A 24416-nucleotide genomic window follows, 5' to 3' on the forward strand; every position below is an offset into this window, starting at 1 on the left:
TGGTTAGCGTCTAGTTGATATGTTGATACAAACTGAAGTTGCACGGAGCCCCTGCTACCCTCAAACTGCAGCCTGAGATCTGCAGAAACGTAGAATAGAGCAGAGCGTTCAAGGCAGCTCTCCAACAGGCTGCAACAGGCTGAGGGTCTGAGTGAAGCACTTCTCGAAGAATTCCCCAAAAGCACTAGGGCAGAGAGTCCAACAAAAACTGACACCAGCCTTGCCAAAAACCTTGAGAGCCTCCCTGTGGGGCTGTGGCAGGCCCACAGTCACAGCCTTGCTCTCGTTTCTTGGCAGGAAGGTTTGTTTGATCAAGGAGAAGATTGCTGGGGCAAGGCCCAGCATGGCGAGTAAACACCCTTAAATTGTGCCTAACTGTACAGGACAAATACTGCTGCTTGTGGTAAATTATGCCCAGAAATGCCACAGTCTATTAAGAGATGCAACACTGATCACAGCCCAGGCTAGCAGTTTTGTGCTGCTTGACTGATTCAGGTTGCCCAGAGGAGCACAGCAGGACCATGTGTAAAGGCCTCCTTGTAGAGCAGTGGGATGTAAGTGGAGGGATGGAAGAAAGGGTCTGTGTCATCTGCCTCGAGTCCTCGCACTGGCTCTGGGCCTTGGAGGATGCCCAGACGACATGGACCTAATGGATCAAAAAGGTTTTGCAGCTGAAGCAAGCCCATGCAGAGAAAGACACTGAATTAGAAGAGAAGCTGGTAGGACTGGAAGAGCACTGATGTGGCACAGGGGTACTTGGAGAAGGGGAGATAGTGGGAGAAGCCAAATCCAGCAAACATGCCAGCATCTGTAGGGCTGGGATTCTTGCTGGAAGAATCTTTCTGCAGTCATCCTTCCTTGAAACCACCAGGGCCGGTGAGATGAAGGGGAGGTTTGTTGGGGCGTGCTGCTACATGCTCCTTGCTAGCACTATTTTAATGCCTGCTCTTCTGTCTCTGCTCCAGTGCTTCATTCAGAGAAGGAGTTCCATGATGCGGCAAAGCGTAATGACACAGCCAGGATGGAGGAGCTTATCAGGAGAGGGGTTGACATCAAAGCCAAAACCAATGTAAGTCCTGGATTTTTCCACCTCTAAGCTGCAGGAAGTGCTGAGGGTGTTTTTTCAGAACTGCGGCTCCTTAACGCTACTCTTCTCATTAGCTGCTCAATTGGTCAAAGCTTTAAAATACACTGCCCAGTGCTAAGTAGGGCCTGTGGCACCTGAGCAGTTTCACAACACACTGAAACCCACAGCACTGTCATCCTGGCCAGACTGGAAAGTTGCAAACACTGAGGGAGGGTGATAATTTATGGTTCTGCTTGGAACCCATGTGCCAGATATACACAGCTGCAATGAAAGGCTTTCATTTTGCTATCTCTGTACACCAAGGCTGTGGGACTAACTCAGTTCCTGGTGGAGGTCTCCCCTTGTTGACCAGTAGGTTCCTGGAAATACGGGATTGCACCCATCCCTGCTGTTTCAATCTGTCCATTCCATAGTCAGCAGTGTTTCTCATTCCTGTGCTATCATTATAGGCCAGAACTGCAGTTTCTGAGTAGAAGGTGACTAGTACCTGTCTGCCTGACAAGGGAGCAAAGAGGCAGAGGGCTATGTCCAAAGAAAACCCTGCACAGTGTGAGAAATTCTGGCTTCATGGATGGCAAAGGAGATTTTGGCCTTCAGGAAGGCTGGTGGCTAGCCACGCGCTCTGCATACATCAGCCTTCCTTCCCTTCCAGACAGACCGGACTGCCCTGCACTGGGCTGCAGGAGCAGGGAACGTGGATGCTGTGCGACTGCTCCTGGATCACGATGTCCCAGTTGATGACAAAGACAGTGTATGAAGGCAAATCTCTCTTGCATGTCCTGCAAATGTGTTCTGGGGGGGGGGAGCACTGGGGGCAGGGTGCTGGGCTGGCACCTTTGCACTGGGTGGGTGGCACGATGCATTGCAGTGCTTGGGAAGTTGTGACCTCCCTGCTGAGGCAGGTGCAGTGCCTTTCTGGAGCAAGCCTTGTTTTCAGATGTGCCCGTGCTCTGTCTTTTGGCCTTTTCCTTGCATGCACAGTGACCAGGAAGTAGGCCGGTAGAATCTGTGAGGTTTTCTGTGTAGCATGGGGATGCTTGGCTTCTTCTGGTCATGTTGTTGGGGCTTGTGGGAAGACAGTGACAGCCAGCAAGTTCTCTGTCCCCATAACAACCGGGCTAATACACACCATTGCCCGGGAAGCGGCAGTCAAGAGGCAGGTCCTGCTCAGCTGCTGCAACCATCTGTGGCAGGAGTAATAGTAAAAAAAAGCCCAGAGAGAAACAAAAGTATTTGGGAAACTTCATGAAGCTAGAGGGCAGCTTCCCTCCAGGGTGGGGATGGTGGTGGCTGCAGTTTAGCTGTCTCTCTCTTCTCTTCTGCCCAGTTTGGAATGAATGCGCTTCTCCTGTCTGCCTGGTTTGGCCACCTCCGCGTCTTGCAGATCCTCGTCAATGCTGGGGCCAAGATTAACTGTGTCAACAGGGTGAGAAAGTCTCCCTACATGGGTCCATCACATGGCTCTAGACAGTGATGGGAGGGGGGAGAGAAAGGCTTACCTGTGAGCTAAGGTAATTGTGTGTGACAGCATCCGCTACGCAGACTGCCATCTGCACTTCTGCCTTATTCCTAAAATAGGTGTAATAATTGTAGCTATAGAGATGTACACAGCTTTCATAGCTCACATTTGTGCAGTGGTGATGTGGAAGGTGTTACAGAAATGGGAAATGGGTTTAGTGAATCAGCAGTCCAGGTATTTTCAAATAGACCTTGGTTGGGAAAATGAGCATTAATACTTCAGTCATAACTTGCTGTCTGCAGCGCAAGCTAGTTTAGCCCTATAGGTGCAGGGAGACATAGAATGGGTCTTTGCTAACAGGAACAGGTTCTTAACAGAGACTGTCTGAAGACTTGGACTTGTTAAATGAGTGGTCCTTTATCTCCTCTCCAGAATGGCAGGAACCTGCTCCACTGTGCAGCTCAGAGGGGACGCATCCAGGTGATGGAGTTCATCATGGAGGACCTGGAGGACATATGTGTGGATAAGACAGACAAGGTAGAAAAGCTCTTCACTGCTTTGTTTCACGAGGTCTGATCTTGCTCTGCTGAGCTTAGCAGGAATGTTGCCCTTGATCTTGGGAAGAGACTCAGAGTCAGATGCTACTCCCGGAAGCCCTCCTGCAGAGTGGGGCCTAGGGATGATGGGGATTCTGGCTCTGGTCAAGCTTCGGCAGCCAGGGCTTCCCAATGTAGCCTTTTGCAGAATAAATTCAGGAATTTCAGTGTCCTCCTCTCTTGCAGCTAATGCTCCATAGTGTATTGTAGGTAAGTAATAACCAAGGGTAACCCTCTTGAGCATGTTCCAGCACTGGCTGATCTGTTCCTGAAGACGATGTAAGAGCACACAGGAGCTAGCGCACACTGTTTTCTGCTCCGTGGTCTTCATGGTTCCAAGAGTGATCCTCACTCTGATGCTTGGGAGTTAAATGAAGCAACAAGAGATCTGCCTTTCCCCAAAAGGGGTTTTGACTCACTTGATAACTGGGGTCTTAGATACTAATTCCATTTTTTATCCTTAGTTGCTTTTAGTAAACCATTTATTATCCTCTATTTATATGAAATAAACGCTGAAAAGATCTCTATTCCAGTGTTTGGCAAGACTGCAGTGCTTGGAGTTGTTAGCCCCAGTAGGTCTGTTCACCTTGTTTTGTTAGGGTCATCCCAAATGTAAAGCAGAATAAAAGTTAACAGCAGAATAAAAGATAACTATTCTTGAAGTGCAGCACTTTTTCCCCTGGTGGACTAGGTTATCACCCAAGGCTTTATTATATTGCTTGCAGCAGACGATCTAATCTTGTGCTCTCTGAGCCTTTCTTGGACTGTATTTCTTTGTTTCTTTTTAAAGATGGACAGGACAGCATTTCACCTGGCTGCAGAGTATGGGCAGCTGGAGGTGGTGGAGTTCCTAATTCAACTGGGTTGTTCTCACAGTGCCAAAGACAAGGTATGGGCATAAAACCACACGTGAAGGAGGTAAATTCCAAGGATTATAGGATGTGAAAGTCAGGGAACAGGATACCAAATGAGGCTCATGATGGCAAGTTGTCGGTAGTTGTAACTATGGCTGTGGTATGGCAGGGGTTTTCTTCCCTAACCACTTGCAAGCCATTTGCACGTCAGTCCATTTGGATTTCTCTCCAGGACTTTTTAGACAGGATACGCAGCGAGCCTGGTGGGCCATGCTCCAGTTCAAGGTAGTTGGGTTTCTTCCTTTCCTGCTGCACCTATTAGAAGGCTGTTTGAGACTCGTGCCACTGGTTACAACCTCCTTTTCAGTCACGCTGGATATACTCTGTGCAAGATTGTGGTGTATGAACACTCAGTCCTGTGATACGTATATGTATGAAGTGATGTTTACTTTCAGGAAGAAAATACAGCATTGCATTTAGCTGCTAAAAATGGACACCTCTCTGTGCTGCAGAAGATTATAGATGTTGGAATGGACCTTGATGAAAAGAATGTAGTAAGTACTTCTAAATGAAATAAAAACCACATCAGTTTTGTCTTTTCCCTCCCTAGAAATACTGCCACAGTCGTGAGGCTGAATAGTCAGTATTGACAGACAGGAGAGGTCTAGAGATAGCTGATTTTATCTAAAGTGTACATGTGTAAATGCAGGTTGCACTTGCAGAGTATCAGTGAAAGGCAACATCCTTCTTGGACCAATATCCAATTCTAAAGTGTTGCCTTTTCTTCCTGCTGTATCTGCTGACCTACCTTATCACTCCATTTAACCTCCCTTTTTCTCCCTGACCTTTGTACATTCAAGTGCCTAAATGGTTATTAAGTGTGTTTTAAACTAAACTTCACTATGCTTTATAATATTGACTTAGTCACTGAACATATGGACCTTCTGTTTGAGATCTCTCTTTGACAGACCTGCTTTGGAAAATTATGTGGCTGGAACACAGTTAATGATTTAGATAGCAAATATTGACTTAGTAATGCTGTTATTTATTCCAGGGCACACTCCCAATTAAGTTTATGAGCAATTTTTTTAGTCTTATTTGATTACTGTCTTAGAAAAGTATATTTGATTATGATTAAGATTTGAAAGAAAGGGGAAACCACTTTCTGTGGTAACTCTGGTAGCATTTTTCTTCCCCCAGGTGAGCTGCCCTTTGTGCAAAGAGCAATAATAAAACCAGATTAAATCACTTAGGAATTCTGCTTGTTTCTGTTTTCTTGTAAAGAAATGAGCTGCAGCCCTCAGAACGGAGAACCAGTGGTTGAGGGCCATGGGTTTCCAGTTCTGCCTATGGCTTTTTCTGGGCTACTCCAGGAAAATGGTTTGTCTTCATTGTCCACGTGAAATCCTTTTTTGCTTGCTAATGGGCTGAAGGGGAGAAAAGATGGTGAACACAATGTCTGTCTTGTAGCCCATGGGCCAGCTGTTTCCAGTGGCATAAGGACAGAGCAGCACTCTGATATGTTGGTGGCAGATAACTGTGTCCTTTATTTTCCTAACAGTTGATTGGAGATCCCTGGCTGTCAGAATTGGTATTTTAACATGTCATGGATTCAGGAGACGGGGTAGAGGCTTGTTCATGATGCTGCTCTGTCTTGGCCTTGTCTACAGAAATGCTGCTTGTCTCCTTTTTTGCCTTGTCCAGGAAGGACTTACAGCTCTGCACCTGGCTGCTGAGGGGGGTCACAGCGACTGTGTGAAGCTGCTCTTGGAAGCAGGTGCCGATGTCAATGCCCAAACCCAGGTTAGCTCCATGGAGGTGATTCCATTTCCAAACACTACTTTGTGGACTTTTGCCCAGACCTGTGGCCTCCCGGGGAGGGCACCCATTATCGGGTAAGGCTATGTGGAGCCCAGCACTTAAGAAATAGCACAGGGAGACCAGAGGAAAGTACACGTGGCTTTGTACAAAGAGGCGGGTGAAGCTGCCTGGGACTGGTTTAGCTGTGGAGACAATCTCTATGAATTTGTCGGTGTGGGGGCATGGGGCTCTTGCAGGAGGGAAGCAAAGAGATCTCTGTGGATAGTCTATAACAACTGCAGCCTCTGAGAAGAAGCCCTGACTAATACCCATCTCTTCTGATGTGTCTCTCAGAAGAAGATGAATTGTCTTCATTATGCAGCACTGCATGGCTATGAGGAGATAGCCAGGATCCTCATGAATGCAGGAATCCACATAGATGCTGTTAATCATGTAAGTCCTGCTCAATGCTCTCATCACTAACAAAAAGGCAAAGCCAGCTTGTGGAGCTGTTAAAGAGCACTAAGCAGCTCTGCAAGGACCAGTGCTGCTGTGGGGTCTGTGCTTATGGGGCAGTATCCCCAGTCTGCCCCCAGTCCAGGCTGGCAGCTGACATAGAATAAGACATGCTGGGCACAGCATGGTCCTTTCAGTGCCATGAGCTAAGCTCTTTCTAATCACAGGGTCTTTTTGCCACAGCAAAATGCATCAGCGACACACATTGCAGTACTGCAGAACTTCCCAGCCATGGTGAAGCTCTTCATTGATGCAGAGTGTGACCTTGACATTCCAGATAATGTAAGACTGCAGCTCCTGTTCTTTGTCTTTGAAATGTGAAGCCATTTCATGGGGATTTGATCACCTTGGGGACAGGATTAAAGAGGAGTGCTTTAAAATGAGGAAAACATGGAAGTGCAACTTAGGAAACATGAAACCTGTGAAATGATTCTGAGTGTTGCAGTGAGGTAATCACCTGATGGCATTTAACATGTGGGCTGTGCCATGTCCCTCCGACCCGTGCACAGCGACATTGCGTAGTCAGGCTCTCTCCGCCCTGGTGGAAGCAGGCGGGAGAAATTTCAGGCTGGAAGATATTCTGCAAATGTTTGGGCGGGGCTGAGAATGGGAGGCAAGACTGGAGGTAGCTGGTTGTCTCACCAAATTGTAATTTTGTGAATGAGCATCTTTGTGTAGCTTGTTCACCCTGTTTTGGTTAATGTTCATTCTTGTAGTGGTGTTCTCTCCTGATGACACCATAAAATTGCCAGATTTTGTGTTTTAGTTGTTTCCATTAAACAGTCCCAAGGTGTATACATTTTACAATGCATACACATTAACCCAGCCCTGTGTCCCAGGAACAAAGAATTGGCACAGGTCCTTTTCTCCCTTGGCCAAACTATCTGCCAACAGAAATTGTTTAAATAACAGGAAATAATATAGTCCTATACATGACCCTAGGGAGCTTTATGGAACTGAAGAGGTTCCTTCTCAAATGTTATCAGGGAGGCTTCCTAGTGCTGGTGCTGGGACAGGGATAGATCAGTTCTGCTCAGCCTGAGGAACCCAACTCCAGTTTGAGGTAGGAGGGTGTTTCGCCCTCAGTTTAAAAAGGCATAGAGGGGAAAGGAGGGCAGAGCTGACAGCATTCTTACAGCGCTTTCTCCTGGTATTGTTCTGTCGTGTCCTTCTAGCCTCACACTTGTGCTTCTCTGAAATTTAGTCCTTTCACTCTCCTGCAGAGGCAGCAGACCTCACTCCACATCGCTGCGGAGCATGGCAGGCAGGACATTGCTGAGATGATTCTCATTGCAGGAGTTAATCTGAAGCTAACAGACAAGGTAAATCTCTCCATAGTTGAATAGACTCTGTGGGGATATGGAGGGAAAATATGGATGGTGTTTGACACTGTTTTTCATAATTTTCCGGGAAAGCTAGTAATAATACTAAAATCTGGATATTTCCAGGGATGAGGCCTTGAAACACTGCTGAGTAGGTTATTTTGATGTGTTTTCCAGGAAAGAGGTGACTGTTTTTTTAGAAAGGTAGAAAACAGTTCACACAATGAGCAAACTTTTTCTTCTCAAAGTTGTTCTGGTTCCTTCTGCTTGTGCTACCATGCACATTAATATCAAAAATCTTCTCGAATAATGATAAATAATATACCTCAACAATTACAGCACACATGTTTTAATAGGTTAAAAGTATCTGGTTGGTATAGATCTGGCACCAGTGTCCAGGGCTTTTGCCCTCGAATTAAATCAACGAAAGGAATTCTAGAGGAATCAGGCAAGTTGCATGCAGCCTGAAAGCGTGGTATGTACCCAGAAAATGCTGAAGTGGTCTTGGGCAGAGATTAAAATAGTGTCTGCCGTTTGCAGTGGGTTAAAGGACAAACAAACTTGAAGCTACCTGGCTGAGATGGCCTTCAGCTGCAGTGAATGTTTGCCACTTTCCAGCAGTCTGTGGAACTGCAGTGAGACTCAGCACAGGGAACACATTCACACTTTCCTGTGTGAAATTGGGTTTCTGCTCACATCTGAGGCTAGAATCATTCTCAGTGGCATGCTTGATGGCTGGGCTGGCTCACTTTCCTTCATACCACTTTAAAATCTTGCTCCTTTTTCCTATATGCTTTTAGATAAGAATGCAGCCCTCGGCCCAATCCAAAATCACGTTCATGTAAGGAGCATAGTTACATCTTCATAGTCCCATCAGCCTGTGCTTCTCCTAGGAGACTGTTTCTAATCATGCATATGTGGAGCCTATAAAATTAATGGGGTTGTATCAATCACTTCAGTTTCATGTGTCAGCAAGCCTGCTGTGCAAAAGGCTGTAAAGTGCCTTGGATTGTAGTGCTGAGCTGGTCCTTTGACAGCTGCACCCATGTTGCTGAGAGCCTGAAAGTACCCTGCCATCCACTGTGGGTTACAGGATGCTTTCCCAACCACCCCTGCCGAACGGGCAGATCCGCTGCAGCAACAGAGGAAATGCTGCAGAGCCTACAAAATGACTCCCCATGCCATGCACACAGTAGCTCAAAGCTAGCTCACATCTGAGGTGTTTACAGGTGGAGAATAGGGGTCCTTCATCCCAGCTGGGTTCATTGCTCAATAGGCCATGCTGCCTGCTACTACAGACTGCCGGGTGAGCATGGAGATTGTACCTCCTAAGCATGCAAGGTCTTTTCCAACTCATTTTTCCCTTTCTAATTTCAGCAAGGGAAAACATCTCTGGATGTTGCCGCCCGAGGCAATCACATCAATTTGGCGGACATGATTATCAAAGCTGATCGGTTTTACAAATGGGAAAAGGTGAGCAGCTTACACCACCATCCCCTGCGCTTTCCAGGGCAGATGTAGCTTTATCGTCTCCATTGAGACTCTGAATTACCAGCTGTCAAAAGGAAAAGAAATACAGGACATCCTGTGGCAGCCTGACCTCTACTTTCATCACCTTACTTAAGAAAAACAAAAGTCCTCACCATGCCAACAACATCTGCATGAGGCTTTCCTTATTTAAAAAAACTTCTGTTGTTAAAAAAGACCAGATTGCGCTGAAGGGAACAGGGGTTTTCAAAGATTCTTTGGCAGCCGTTCCCGAAGCCCTGTAGAAAGGAGTGGGATAGCGTTAGTTCCTCCTCCCAGAAGGAGAAACCGAAGCACTGAGCAGGAAGAGGCTTGGCCCAGGGTCTCCAAATGGGATGTGGGGAGTTTTTCAACAGTGGAAGGGAGACACCTCTTGTGAGCAGAGTGATCAGTTCTTGTTTGAGTCATACAACTGATTTCCTTCTCAAACTTCCCCACAGCTGGGGCTGTTCCTCCTGTGTTTCCCAGTGTGGCCCAGCAATCTCTCTCATCCCATGGCCCTGTGTGCAAGGTGCAGCTGCTCAGCCCCAGTCCCCGCTCTGAACCCCTGCCTACCCCAAGCCTGTGCCCAAACCAATCTGAGCAGAGGGCATGCTGAAAGTACAGCCAAACACTGCATCCCTTGTGTCTTCGTAAGACTTTGGGCATCCTCCCATACCAGGGAAGACAGTGCTCTAGCGGGGAAAGAAAAGGAAGGAAAGGAGGGCATATGCCTGTGGCTCAGGCGCAGCTTCAGGAGTAATGCTGTGTATATCAGGCCCTTGCATGGGCTTCCCACGCAGCTCTAGGGAAAGTCAGTTACCCTCTTTGCAGTCTGGCAGGTAAAGGGGGCTGAGCAGCTGCGCCTGTGTTGCAGGGGAGCAGGGAGATTTAAGTAATTGATTCTGCATACAAGCCCCAGATAAAAGGCACTGTAGAAATGCAAATTGTGATCCTCTCGGGCTTCCACAGCAAAGCTGCTATTAACGGTGTTTGTTAATGTGCATGATTAGAACAGAGTGAAACAAGAGAATAAAGATAATAATAGAAAAAAATGTGCTGTGCCAGAATGAACTCACAGTGACCTGCAGAGCTGGGGATGTGGGAGGCTGCAGAATGACAGGTACATCTGCAGCATCCCAACTGAAACCCCTGTTCTGGCTTTGCAGGACAATCTGAACAGCGACTCCGACTCCTGGGTGGCAAAGTACTTGACCTTTAAGCAAGATCACAGGCTGGAAACACAGCATATACGCTCAGTAATGTGGAGATTAGCTACCAAGTACCTCAAACCTGGTGAATGGAAGAAGCTGGCACACTGCTGGAAATTCACGGATGCCCACATTAGGGCCATTGAGCAACAATGGACAGGTATAAAACACTGCCCAGGTATTTTTCTTCCTTCACTTGGGCCGTGTTTGTAGGAGATAAGTCTGCAGTAACAGCAAAGCATGAAGGAAACCAGCTGGTTTATTTGAAACAATCAAAAGATTAGGTTAAAAATCCTGTTTTTAATGAATGTGGAGTTATCTACACATTGGAATTTGTCTGTGAGTAAAGCACACAACCATGGGAGTTAGCGGTCCATTGCTTCCTGCTTTTGAGGTACTGCCAGACTTGTTAGTTCTTGCTACAGAAAGTAAATGAAAAATTCTTTCTCTCTAGCACAGAAGAAGCTTGCTGGTTTTATTTTTTCTTTTAAGGAGCTGAACCAAGGTGGCAGTGAAGTTCCCTTTAGAATTTAAGAGATATGTTAGCAGGAGCAGGTTCTGAGTTCACATCACATCTGAGAACACATCACTGCTGGTTTGGTTACTGAAAGGACTCCTGTAGTTTGCATGATGTGAGCAAGGGGCTAAGCTATGCTGCAAAGACAGAAATTCTATGTTGCCATGAAAGGTTGTCTGATAAGCCCAAGCTCATCCATGGCCACTCCATGAAGTTTAACGTTTATCTAGCAATCACACCCAACCAGGAATTAAGCTAAACTGTACTTTAGAGCCTCCTAGTAAAATCCAAAGGGGAGGCAGGGGTGTCCAACCCCAATTCAGAAATTAGCTCTGTGAGGGCTGTGCACTGTTAAGTGCAGGATTTCAGCTGCAGTTTGATCTTGGCAGGCACTAAAAGCTACAGGGAGCACGGCCACAGAATGTTGCTTATCTGGCTCCATGGCGTGATCACGGCAGGAGAAAATCCAGTCAAGGGATTGTATGAAGGCCTTGTGGGGATTGGAAGAAGAGATTTAGCAGGTAATACTTTTGTCTTCCTTCAAATAATGAACAGCGAGCACTACCTGAATTCTGTGGTTACACAACGTACACTGAGGAAAACTTAAGGGAAGCCAATTCACATAAGCTGGAAGCTACCCTGCCCTGCCCCCTTGCTACCATTACATGTAATTTCTTTCTCTTCCTTTTATTTTGCTAAATTAACCCATCCTGCCACAGCTTTATACCTTCTGTGCAGCAGAACGTTCTCTCTTTTTACAGAAAGCATTCGTAAAAAAGCAAATGCAGACTCTGCCTCTCCACGGAAATGTATAGCAATGTAACATTGGGAAGGCACTAGTGGTTCCTTCAACTGGTACCGCCTCAGCTTGTCTTGGAGCTACAGGAGAACCACTTGCTCCGTTACTGATCAGAAGGCAGCTGCAACTTAAGGGCTTCTTGTCATAAACAGCTGGCATTGCTGTTGCTTCTGTCTTGGTCTGAAACAACATGGGTATGAGCAAATGCTAACAGTCTAAAATGGTTCTTTACACAGAAGGGAGATTTTAATCAGCTATTGGGTATGGTCTGGGTACTGTAGTAAGAGTTCAGCAAGTGAGCCTCACTTGTCATACTGTGAGTATCAGGAAATACAACACTATTTTACTGTAACTTGTTTACATCACATTTTTGTATATAAATTTTTAATTGTCAATTTTTTAAGTCATTGAGGGGAAAGCCTTTGCTTTCAGAAATGTTCTTTAGCTACCTTTTTTTTGGGGGGGGGGGGGGAATGTCTTGCCGCTTGTGTCTCAGCTGTGTTCATAACTTCCCTATTAGGGTGGGAATTTAAGAATATTAGGCTGGGAATTTAAGAAAAGTCAAGGCTACCACTTGGCCCTTTTGGAGCCTAAAGGGATGTGATGTTTAATGTTTCAACTCTTCACAAAAAGTTTCAGAGAAGAACATTAACATATACTGTTTGTAAATATATGTTAATATACCTGTACTGTTTGTAAATCAAATAGGTAACTTCTTTAATCCCTAGGTTACAGCTTGAAAAGATAAGAATGGTCATGGGTTATCTACACAGCCTCTGACAAGGACATACAGTTTTCTTAAATACCAATTTGTGATGTAGTACTTCATATTTATTTTTTATGGTGTTTCAAGGAGAAATAATGTATTTCAATAAATCCAGATTTTACCCTTAAATTTGCAAGTTATGTCTTAGTCATTCTTCACTAAAAAATACTACATAATTCTTACTTGGAGCTAAACCAGTGCAACCTTGTAATTCAAGCTGTTCCATGCTCAAGGTGAATTCAAGCAGAAGGTGCTGGTTTTCTTAATTTCTAGAGGTGTCTATGGAGGCAAACCAGGAGTACAGTAAACGGCACTGCTGTTCTCTTGTAGGCAATACAAGAGACACTTGCTGAAATTGAATTTTTATTGAAAACCATTTTTGAACAGCAAGGAAGTTAAAAATTCAAATGCTTTATTTCAAATAGAAACTAACTTACAACAAATGAAGCAAATAAGTGATGGCAACATTGGCACTTAAACATCTTTTAAACCAAATATTCAACAAAAATATATGTCAGCTTATAAGTACATGATCTACATGTGGCAATATATACAGCTGAGTGAAAAATATAAAAAGAAATATCATTCTGCTTAAGAACATGATAGTGAAGACTTTGGTAGCAAAAATGTCTTTGTTTTTAAAACTGTAGTCTTCAAAGATGCTTCGTTGAATTCAAAGACTGGAAATTAAACAGCTCTATCCCATTACACTGCTGGAGGTTACTGTCCACGGGTAGTTCACTAACTATTGATCCTGTTGGAATCACACAGTGATAATCGGCTAACGCAAGGAAAAAGGCAGAGTGGGAACAGTTGATTGTACACAGGAAGACCACCAAACCGATTCCTCATTTTCACCGACACCCCAAAACCTATTGCTCTTCTTGCTCATTGCTGGTGTGAAGACTGATCTTCTGGACTTCCAGCTCTTCTGCACTGACCATGGAGGGATCAATGGCCGCATACCGGGTACCATGGAACTGCAGTAAATGGATCTGTCAGACATGGAAAACAACACTGAGACAGGTATAGAAGCATAAGGTTTTGGTAAAAGAGAAACATTCCTTTGGAGTAATTTTTGTGAGGGCCAAATCACGTCTCTGGAGTACAGGAGTTCAGAGAAAAGACAGAGGAAATGGGGAATAGCCAAGACCCCAAAGCCAACCATCCATGAACATGGCTGCTCCCAGCCCTGCCCTTCTGTATCAGTGATCTGGGAACCAGAGCAAACAGCACAGGCAAGTTAGGAGCAAGCACAGAAAAGGAGTTTCCTACTGCTGTTCCAGCTATATGTGTTAGCAGATTGGGTTTGAATGCAGAGACTCACTTGAATATATAGGTTGACCTCAGCACTCCTGCAGAGATATGGGAAGTTGCCTCCTGTTTTGAGATGAGCTCTTCTGGCATTAGGATAAAGCTTATACATTTCTTCTTTTGCTTCAGTTGAAAGTGCGCTTTGGTCAAACACCTACATAACAAGTCACAGCAATTAGTTCTGAATCTAATCAGATATTGCTTATTAAATCAGACTGGATATATGCTGCTCCAAGAAGCAATTCTCAGCTTCTCTGTGGAACAGCATTAATGAAACAGAAAACAAGCAAACACATTAGGCATCAACAGCTAGAAAGCTAACATTGTGATACGTAAACATATGGCTGTGTTACTGCAGAGTATCCATAATTCAACACAGAAGAGTCACAGTGTTGCCTGGCCAGTAGATGGCTTATCTAAGTATGAAGTTAGATGCTGCAAATATTTATTGCGTTGCTAACAGAATATCCAGGCCCCACCTGCCAAGGGGAGGAAATGGCATTTAAAGAAAAGGATTATGTTGAGATTAACTTACATCCATAATGGTTACAGGGATGTCTCGAATTTTATGAGGTTCTACATAGGAGTTCTGGCAGTTGAGGGTAAGTCTTGAAGCGAGCTCACTCTGGCCCAGACTCTCCAGCTTTCAGTAGAGAGAAACACTGATTAACAACATACTTCACTGCAGGAACTTAATGCAATATTAACAATACAGCCAAAGAGAAGTTAGTTTTAAAGAGAAACATGACTGCACTTCAGATGAAGATTATAGTTCCAACTTAGTATCTCTCTGCATGAGACAAATGCTTAAAACATGTTCCATTAGTGCTTCTGCCTCCAGAGCATGGCCTACAGACAGATCCCAGCACTTTCTCCTCTTCCATCTCAATTTCTTAACTTCCTCTCTTAGGATCTATATAAACAAAAGAACTGTAAGGCAGACTGTCACAGCATCAGTTAAATTGCTGGGGCTGTGAGAGTCAACACCTAAGGATCCATTCCTTACTCTTCCCTTCTGGGCAAGTAAATGAAGAAAACGGCAGAAATATCTACAACCTCCTGCTAAGTAAATCTTCTACAGAGATTGACATCACAGCCATTAGAGTACACAGCCACCTACCCTGTCCACCATGAAATCAATCCCATCAGCCATTTCAGGATCTAGAGGACCAGATGCAAAATTCCCAAGGACAATTTTTTTCAGCATAAAAGCAGGCATCAGCCAAAAGCTAAAACAGAAAGAAGATGTAACAATCTTCAAGCACCCAGGACTCCAACATTAAGATGCTTTGTTGTAAGCACTCCTTTTCCTTGCACTGTGCTTTAACTCCAAATGAAATCCTGAAGAAGCTTCAAGAGCAGAGAGATGGAAAACCTTGCAGCTAGGCGCTTGAAATGCTCTGGGAAGCTGTTAGTCTTATATCGCAAGAGTGTATTTTAAACGTGGTGAATAACAGTTCTCTTACTCTAAACAGTTTAGCTAGAAACAGGCAGAGTTCTTAAATCCAACCACGCATCCACAGAGGATCACGGAATGACTCGTCTGTCAAATTCCACACTCCCAATTGTGAAAATTTCCATTTTCCTCATGGTGTGGATTTGAGAGTCACAATTATTCCATCCTGCACCTCCCTCACCCAGGCTGGAAACAGCTTAGACATATGTCTGACCAGATCAGCATGACATTTCATTGCAAAAAAATTAATGCTACGAATCTGATTGCTTGTCTCAGTCTTCCTTACCTGTTTGCTGTCCATGTCTGATTGAAGATAGAAGTGTCACTAAAGGAATTACATAGGATCAGAGATTGAACTCTGGGAGATTTGTGTGTGTATTCAGCAAATTTTTGAGCCAGAAAGCCTCCCAGAGAAGCTCCAAAAAGGTGAACCTAATTCAAGGAAAAAAAAAACAGATCATGTTACATTTGTGAAATAAATGACCCCTAAGCACAACATTTCATTACAAAAATAAGTCATTCCAGTTTTACTCTATCATACCCCCCCTTTTTTTTTAAAAAAAAGAATCACTCTTCTATTCAGCTTCTGGTTTTATGTGCAATATAAATGTGATAAATACTGAAAGAAAGAAGTGTTTCCAGATCACAGTTCAAATTTCCGTGTGCTTATCAAGCTTAAGGAAAAAAAAAAATCAAACATTTCCCTTTGTCTTCAATAGCTATTCCAATCCAAGATACTTTATTGTGGTGTTCTGTACTACGTGAGTTAGGAAGGATAACTTCCACAGGATCTCATGAAAAACTGAAGTTAACCAATACAATTTAATAGGACTAGAACAGCAGTTGAATTTAGGCCAAGTATGACAATTTTCAAGGGTATTCACCTCCAACAATAAACTAGTTTCAAATGTAAAATTGCAACACAGCCTCTTTATTTATAGGCTACGTTTTTGTGCCATTATTTTATACACTTGCTCTTAATTGAGACTCTTTCAAACATCAGGTTTTTATTGCAACTGTATGTCCATTTCCCCATCTCAGAGCACTCACTTTATCCAGCTGAAGGTGGTCTAACAGCTTTCTGAATCCATCACAGAACTCAAGGTGATCCCAGTACACCGGATACTGCAACTAAAAAGTCAGAAATAGCTGGTCTCTGATCAGTACCCATCATCTGTTGGCTTCAAAGTCATACCAATTCTCACATTAAAGGTTTCAAGACAGCAACCTGCCTTTTCTGTATCACGAGGCTCACGCTCCTCAGCAAGGTCCCTACAGCTAGAGAATGTGAACACCTCCCCCTTGCTTGCACAAAAATACACAACTGAAATCACTGCAGAGCAAGTTTGTTGGGGAAGGTGCAGTGTTGCTTCATTCTGTAATTGGGGGGTGGAGAGGCTGGAATGATTCTTCAGTGATTCCATAGCACATCAAGTTGGCAGGTACAGAAATCATTAACTGCTGCTAGAAAAACAGCAGTACTCCTAAAGCCATACTGTTCAGCAGAACTATGGTTACACAAATCAATCGTTTCAGTTCGATTCAGGAGCTGAAAAGCCACAAACCAGCATGCTGTTAGGATTTTAAGGAGTGACTTAGCATTTGCAGTTAGGCAGGCTAAGAACCAGATTATGCACCATCCCTAAGGCAAACACAGAAACCCTGAACTAACCCAAACACTTGCCTCATGGCTAACAAAGATCCAGCTGGAGGCAAAGATGACTGGTGTCCAAGGCACACAAGGGAGAAAACAGACTGAGAAGTCAATAATGTGTATGCACAAGGCTCTGGTTAAACACTGCCATAAATGTACAGCAGATTTTTAGCCTGGATCTGCACGCTGCATACTCTGGAATACAACTTAGAATCAGTTTTTTTGTGGATTCTCCTTAGTCAACACTAAGAAGTTCATCTTCATTATCCAACCTCTGATTAGAGCAACAAGCACAAGTACATTAACTTTGACACAACTGAGAATACTCACAGCAATAACTCTGTAGCCCCATCCAGTCAGTGCCAAAATTTGCTGGAAAAACACATCTGCAGTTCCACTTACAGGAGGAAGAAATATGAGTGGGCACCGAATACTCCTAGGTCCTGCATCATACAGCGACCAGACTTTACTGTCATCATCATCTACTATTATCTGGAAAGAGAGAGGCACAGGAGGGAGAAGAAACACACAAGGCAAATGACGTTCTTCAGCCAGCTTCCAGGATTGCTTATACAAAACTTCTGTCATCTAGTAAATATTATAATACTCAAGACTCCTTTGAACAAGACCATCTTTTACTCTTCTTCACAATAGCTTTCTTCTCTAAGGCTGTTTACTAACCGGAATTACAACGTTTGTGTGAACACTGCTGGAAAAAGCCACAGCCATGCATTGTCAGACCAAATGCTTTGTGTGTCCTGACACAAGCTGGATAATGAATACCGCACCTTGGGAAATAAGCCACCGTGCCATGGTCCAGGAGAGACCCAGGAGGTCAGTTTAAGGTATGAGAGCAATAGCTGTAGGCTGGAAGAGCCAGCACTGCCCCCAGGGGCAGCTTTTTAAACAAGCATTGATGTTTGCATTCACTGGACAAAAGCATGTGTCCAGACCTGTAACATCAAGCCTATAGAATTAAGCAGCTAACACCACAAATTATTGATCTGAAACAGTTATAGCTGGCTGCCAGAAACAGAGGCGTACACAAGTCCCAAAGCAGCACTGCAAAGCTGACCTGGAAAGAAAAATGCTTCCATCATCTGGCAGCATCTCGGGAACATCTGGAGCGCCTACGACACACAGCTGCCTGAAGCAGATTATTCACACGCAAGCTGCTATCCTTAATGAGTAGTTCCTCATACAGTGCCCATCTCAGGGCAGAAGCTGGAAGTCCTAGCACAATTAGTATCTTTAAAAGTATAAGGATTAGGTAAAGGTCTTCTTTTCTAGCAGTGCTGAGCCTGACTTGTTTTTACAGGGCCTGTTCTACCAGCAAACTGTTTTGTATATTTAGGATGCTCTTTCAATGCTCCACAACCCAGCAAAAGCGTGCAGCTCATACCAGATCAACAAGCACAAACCTCTGGAGAAAGTCTGTGTCACCCAGTGGGAATTCATCTCCTCTGTATCAAGATTTTATAGCTTTTTGAACAGCAATATACAAGCACAATTCACTTTCCCATCACAGCAGTTAAGCTTCTCAGGGAATCAGAGAAGAATAGTGTATCACAAATCAGATTTGCTTGACTAACAAATCTGCTTGTAATAAAGCCAGTATTTCAGGCTCTGGGAGCATGTGAGAAATCACATGATGCTGCTGTTTGTAAAGTCTCTACAAAAATAAAAGAAAGATTGCATACCAGAGCTTTCAGACCACTGAAACGATTTAAAAATAAGCCTTGTATAAAAGCCCTCCCAGCCCCCCAAAACAACCCTTTGCACACAACTCCAGAGCTCCAGGCCTTGCTGTTATCAGCTCTTATTCCATCAGTAATGTTGGATCCCTTCAGGGTGGCTGTCAGTGGCTACTACAAAGTTTACCTTTAGAAAAATTTCCAAAGCCAAACCATACTCCTTGAAATCACAAAACCAAAGTTAGTTCACATCAAGAGAGCTGAGGCTCAGAGATAACGTTTCTTTCCTCAAGCCCAGACAATGAATCAATGGGTTTAGACAATTGTTCTATTTGATTTCTAGCCACACACCGGGTAGTTTAACTCCAGCTCCCAAACAAGGCTAAGCGCTGCTTAGGCAGACAGCAGCATGGTTAACTGCTGATTGGTAGGTCACCAGCCTTTTCTTGTTCTGATCAATCAATCAAGATGCCTACAGTTTACATAAAGGGTAAAATCTGCACTGCACTGAAACAAGGGGCAGAACTTCTCCCCTCGAGTTTAGCAGAGCCAGGGCGTCCCCCACTAAAGACTTCTAGGAAGGACTTATCTAAGACAGCAAGCAGTGTATGCAAATGGCGGCTCAGAAGCAAGGCTGAAGACTTAGTTTACAAATGTTCTTTTCTGTGCTGTACTTCCTATATCTGACAAGAGCAGGAACAGCAATGAAGCTGTGCATTTCCTGCTCCTGTCAGGAGGAACATCTCAGCCTGTTTTCAAACAAACTGCTCTGGCTCTGCTTCCTTAAGTTGATCTGACAGCAATAACGTGCTCACCAGCAGTAATGATGGTTGGTGATTCCTTCCTCTGTATTGCATGTGCTTTGCCTGTACTTTTGGGGGGATAATGCAAGCAAATGTATTCCTAAAGACTGCTTCAAAGATTAATTACATCTTCAAATTGTGCTTTTTTTTTTCCCCTCTCCTTCTCCCTCCAGAAACAGAATTAGTTTGTTTATTTCTACCTTCTTCATACCTCACATTCATCACTGTGGCATCACTTTAAGAGGGTAAGGTATTCCCTAGTCTGAAGGTCACCAGGTCAACAACAGCTTCAGCTTACACATGTCCTCATTTATGAAATCCTGAGTAGTCAGCAGCAGCTGAAGGCAGTGGCCCCGGCAGGAAGCTGCAGCATCACACAGCCCTCACAGCAGCAGCAACGCATTCCGTTGTAACCACAACCTCCAGCTCCTTTCATTTACCGTACTGCACCCCATAAAGCAGCACCTCAGAGCACCCACATGTCTTTCCACTGAAATACTGCCTTCCGGCTTTGCTGGCCTGGTGAGGCATTGCTTGGAGGCAACAGCATGGCACAAACAGACTCAGCAGATCTGGTACTGGCCAGAAACAGAAAGAAGCTGGACAGCCAGAGCCTAGACAGAGCATGCATAGTCAACAGCAATAGATCTTTCTTATTTACAGAAGACACAAACCGGCAAAAATGAATGAGAAATCCTGAATGGAAAATCCTACAGCCCTTAGAGAAAGCTACACGCCACTCAGTGGAAATAATGCTAGACACATTTAAGTGTTGCTCCTTAGGTTTGGGGATACAGTCCCTTTTGTGTGGCCCAGCTGCAACCAGCCTGCTGTTGAAAGACGCAATGCTGCTCTTGCCTCTGCTGCCAGCACCATCCCCGAGTTCCCACAGCCCACACAGCCATCCAGATTAGGGAACTGAACCAGCTGGAAGTCAGCTTAGCCCCAAAACAAACTATAAAACACCCCTAAGCTAGACAGGTCACTGACTCTGCTCGACTTGTATGGTTACACTAGCGACTGAGCCTGCAGGAGCAGCAGACTGGGGTCTAAAGGCAAGACTATCCTTCAGTCTGGCAGGAACCTGGGCTGCTGCTGCAGGTTAGTCTGTAACCACAGCCTCAGCAAGCCTTATCTGCACAGGTACACGTGAGAGCTAGCCCAGGTCAGGAGCTACATACTAGTACTGCACTCCATGCCCTCTGCCACTCAGCACAGAGAGAGCAGAAGTTGGAGCACTGCACACCTCAAACACTGTCTTGTGGCTCAGTGAAAGGAAGTAGAGAAATCCAAGTGAGAGGAGAAAGTGGTTAGACAGTGTGGTTAAGCAGAAGACATCTAAAGGACACGCAGTAGAAGAAACCATTTGTTTTTCTCCATCATGATTAAGGCATCTTTCCACTCTCAGGAACCCCGCATGCAGCCCAACTGCCGAGAAGTTGCCTTCAGACACTCCGCTGTGGCCTGAGGATGATGGGTAGGAACTGTGGAGGTGGCTCTGGCAGCATGGCTGCAGTACACACAGGCAGCTCCATGACAAGCCATGCTCATGGTCCCCAGCACACGCTATCTTCTCAGAGTCTCCTCCTCAGGCATGGCTGGCATCAGGATGCCAGGCACTGCTGCCGTGGCTCACAGCTGCAAGCCTCTGCTCCCCACCACCACATGCAGAAACGACCTCCAAGAAGCATGTGAAGATTAAGAGCATGCTTTCACACACTCGTGGGACAACAGTTCAGGAGATAAGCCAGGTCACTAGCACAGCCACAACTGTTCTGCATTAACCAGACAGCTTAGTCTCCCCCACTACAAAGCAAGACAAGACATTTCACCCACAAGTCAATTACAGCTGTACATACCTTTTTAAGAGGAACTGTGCTTCTGAACCAGTTATAGTCAGGAGAGACTTTAATCTCTCCCATGATGTTTAGAAAAAACACAGTTTAGGTCAGCCTGAAAAAAAAAGAGAGACAAAGTTAGAAATCAAGACAACAGTGTTACTTCAGGCAGCACTCAAAACTGTGCCCTACACATAAAGCATCTGCAGGGTGAGTTTGCTCTTATCAGTTGATTGTACTACCTCTGATTCACGCCAAGTTTACTTTTTCTCAGTTTTCATCACAAACCATTTAATTACTCTCCCAAGAGGCAGTTATCTGACTGCCTTACTGTACCAGCCTTATTATGAAATGATGCTTTTGTAAGAGCATTCCTGTGTAACAGTTGTAAAGACAACTGTGTTGCAGGCTGTAAGTGGCGTAAAAAGCTAAAGCACATTTTCAGTTTGTTTTTAATTTATAAAGCACTCCAAATTTATATCTAATAAATATTCATACAATTCACTCCACAGTTCAGACAACAGACTTACATTATTTCATGAACCTACTGCTTAAGCATTCAGACCACATTCTTCCACCTCAGTATAACTGACCCAAAGGAGTCCTAAAGCACATTGGGAACATCAGCTGATCCCAGGCTTAATTTATAGAAGGGCCCTGAAGTTTTAATTCTATCCACACAGAAGCTGACTTGTCAGGAGTTACCAACAAAGATACCTTTGAAGCACACCAATTAATACAGAACAAATTGATTCAGAGCTGGGTCCACACAGGAATGCCACTAATTCACTCTGAAGTCAGAATGTCCTAGCATACATAATGAGTGTCTACTAATACTCCATTAATTAGTAATAAACACTTAGGTAACTTCTAGATTTAACTTTTTTTAAAGCAGCAAGAGACCATTATCTTCCATTTATACAGCAGATGGTATCAAGCAGTTCTGAAGCTTGCAGACTCAATAGCTTTACCCTGAAAGCCAACTGCCTCAGGAGATTATTTTCATGCATTCACACACAGCACTGAGCATAATAAAACAAAGCAACTTTTGCTCGTTACTTAACAGTTGCCAAGTATAAATCAATAGGTTTTGTTTCTTAATTCTTCATAAATTAAGACCTTGGTATGTCCTGCGAGTCACTCCATTTCTCCCTGCAGGAAAGATGCCGGTGGACAGGCTTAACTAGCTTATTAGGTTACAGCTGGATTAACAGTTATTTACAATTCCTCATCTTTCAGTCTTCATTTGCCATTTTCCAAGTACAGAAAACATGAATTTTAAAAGGGAAAGTACTTTCTAAATTGCAAGGCAACACACATCTTCCGCAGAGCAGGTGATACACCGCTCATGTCCAACAAGGGTTTGAGGTAGGAAATTCAGCTGCGTGGCCATTGTTTCAATTTTGTGCAGCTTTGTTTTGGTGCTTGCATCAACTATTCCGCTCTTTGGCAAGTCTGGCAGGTCTTAATCTGGCAGCAGGTAAAATTACAGCGGAGGTAAAAAGCATCTATTCCAACAACCTGCAAAGCAGAGCAGGCACAAAGATGCATTATGGGACTAAGGGGGACAGCTGGTCATTAGAGAAAGCAAACAGTAGTTCAGACTACTAATTCCTTTCCATAACCACACAACTAGTTTTCAAAAAGCTATTCACCAAATGATGGTGTGACAAAATTATGGCAGAAACAAATTACAGCAAATGCCTTAAACCAACATGTTCTCTTTGAGTATTATATTACAGCAGGTTCAAGACAGACAAGTCATGGTCAGGGCCTCACTACGCTGGGCACCGCACAGACACAGAGGCACAGGAAAGGAAGACTTTCTGCTAATAATTCTGGTTGCCATAAAGGGTCAGCAATCTCTTCCTGCTGTGATCACCTCTCTTCTTCTGCCACCTCAGTCTTTCAGCACTGTTAAGCTAATTTTTGTGGGCTGGCACATCACTTGGAAGCACAAAGCTGTCTATCACTAGACTAAGTAAGGAAATAGTATGATGCAGATTAACTTCGTCCTGTCAGCGTACCTCAGCTCGCACCACAGCAAGTTAAAAGTTCATCTGAAACCTAAATTTTGAGCTTCCCAGTTCACCTGTTACCACTTGTGGAAGCAAACCGTTGGCCACCAAGGCCTGAACGGATTTTCCCCAGCTCCTTTCTTGTAAAAGTGCATCTGTGACCACTACTCCTAAAGACTGCCCCACTTTTAAAGCTCGAGTAAACAGGTTTTCTTTGATTATAGAAGTTTTTGCTGAAGTTGATGCCCTATTACTGAAATATGCTTTTTCCTTGGCACGGAAATGCAGAATTAAATTCGCACACACAAATATTCTCGTCAACAACAACTATGTGCTCTTCCAGCCATAGAAAAGCTGAACCATGAACTCAAAACAGGGAACCAGGCACCAAAGGCAACTCAAATCACAAAGAACCCAATGCTGTTCATGACTCAGCCTCTAAAGACCCAAGTTTCATTTTTAGTAAAACCAAACAACCTGAAGAACTCTAACCTCTTAAAAACAATTCCTCTAAAGGAAGAATCACCTATGGATGTGTTCAGAACACTTGATAATATTGTCCTTGTGAGTTATCCCCGCTACACTAGTGACATGCTCCATTCATTATTGATTTAGAAAGACTTTGATCCTGCCCCTAGAGAGGAAACCCCTGTCGAAGTAGATTAGACAAGTGGCAACTTGCTCCTTTCCCCCGTGCTGTGTCTGTGTGAGCCAGGGCCGCTGCGCAGCCTCTCTCCCACTATGCTGGCCATGCAGTGCCCACTCCCACAGGCCAAGAGACCTGAATCAGCAACACCAGCAGAGATAAGCTGATGTGGGCTGCAGGCAAACACCCGGAGATGCAGGGGAGTCGCCAGGGCTACCGGTGCTTTACGAATGCCAAATGCAAGCAATAGAGAAAAAGAGTTACAGACAATTGGGCCACAGCAGCACGCGCCTTCCCCTCTTCCCCAGCGCTGTTACCACCGACCCCAGCCCCTGCTCCATCCCCCCTCCCCAACCACAGCCGGCTGCCCCAGCTTTGCAGGGAGAAGGGGGCAAAACCCTGCTCAACACTCCCAGCCTGGGCTCTCCCCCTCGCAGCACAGGCTGAGGCGGCCCCTTCCCCTGAGAGCCCCCCCAGGAAGATGAACCCCCAGAGCAGGGCTGGGCTTTGGGGTTCTCGTGGGGCTGAGTCCCAACCCCCCCCCCCCCCCCGCGGCCCCC

The 24416-nt window shown here is 44.7% G+C and overlaps 2 protein-coding genes across 3 annotated transcripts; one reads left to right on the forward strand and one right to left on the reverse strand.

The window, feature by feature from the left end:
- Positions 1 to 971: 971 nt before the first annotated feature.
- On the forward strand, positions 972 to 11691 carry ANKDD1A (ankyrin repeat and death domain containing 1A). The gene is made up of 14 exons (XM_010572054.1): positions 972 to 1069; positions 1740 to 1838; positions 2415 to 2513; positions 2979 to 3083; positions 3933 to 4031; positions 4452 to 4550; positions 5701 to 5799; positions 6151 to 6249; positions 6496 to 6594; positions 7536 to 7634; positions 9012 to 9107; positions 10310 to 10511; positions 11258 to 11389; positions 11630 to 11691. Exons 1-14 carry the CDS (start codon positions 1022 to 1024, stop codon positions 11689 to 11691), a joined length of 1437 nt encoding a protein of 478 aa, XP_010570356.1. The 5' UTR covers positions 972 to 1021.
- A 1092-nt stretch (positions 11692 to 12783) lies between these two features.
- SPG21 (spastic paraplegia 21 (autosomal recessive, Mast syndrome)) lies at positions 12784 to 21307 on the reverse strand. 2 transcript variants are annotated; one of them, XM_010572055.1, is made up of 8 exons: positions 21214 to 21307; positions 17188 to 17349; positions 16254 to 16334; positions 15490 to 15635; positions 14868 to 14976; positions 14283 to 14390; positions 13761 to 13901; positions 12784 to 13428 (listed from the first exon to the last, which is right to left on the reverse strand). In XM_010572055.1, exons 1-8 carry the CDS (start codon positions 21274 to 21276, stop codon positions 13306 to 13308), a joined length of 933 nt encoding a protein of 310 aa, XP_010570357.1. In that variant the 5' UTR covers positions 21277 to 21307; the 3' UTR covers positions 12784 to 13305. The 2 variants fall into 2 exon arrangements, with proteins under 2 accessions (XP_010570357.1, XP_010570358.1); XM_010572056.1 differs by lacking the exon at positions 13761 to 13901 and having other exon boundaries at positions 12826 to 13428.
- Between the last annotated feature and the right edge of the window lie 3109 nt (positions 21308 to 24416).

The sequence above is a fragment of the Haliaeetus leucocephalus genome, unplaced genomic scaffold, assembly GCF_000737465.1.
Source record: "Haliaeetus leucocephalus isolate CR32 unplaced genomic scaffold, Haliaeetus_leucocephalus-4.0 Scaffold339, whole genome shotgun sequence".
Taxonomy (NCBI): domain Eukaryota; kingdom Metazoa; phylum Chordata; class Aves; order Accipitriformes; family Accipitridae; genus Haliaeetus; species Haliaeetus leucocephalus.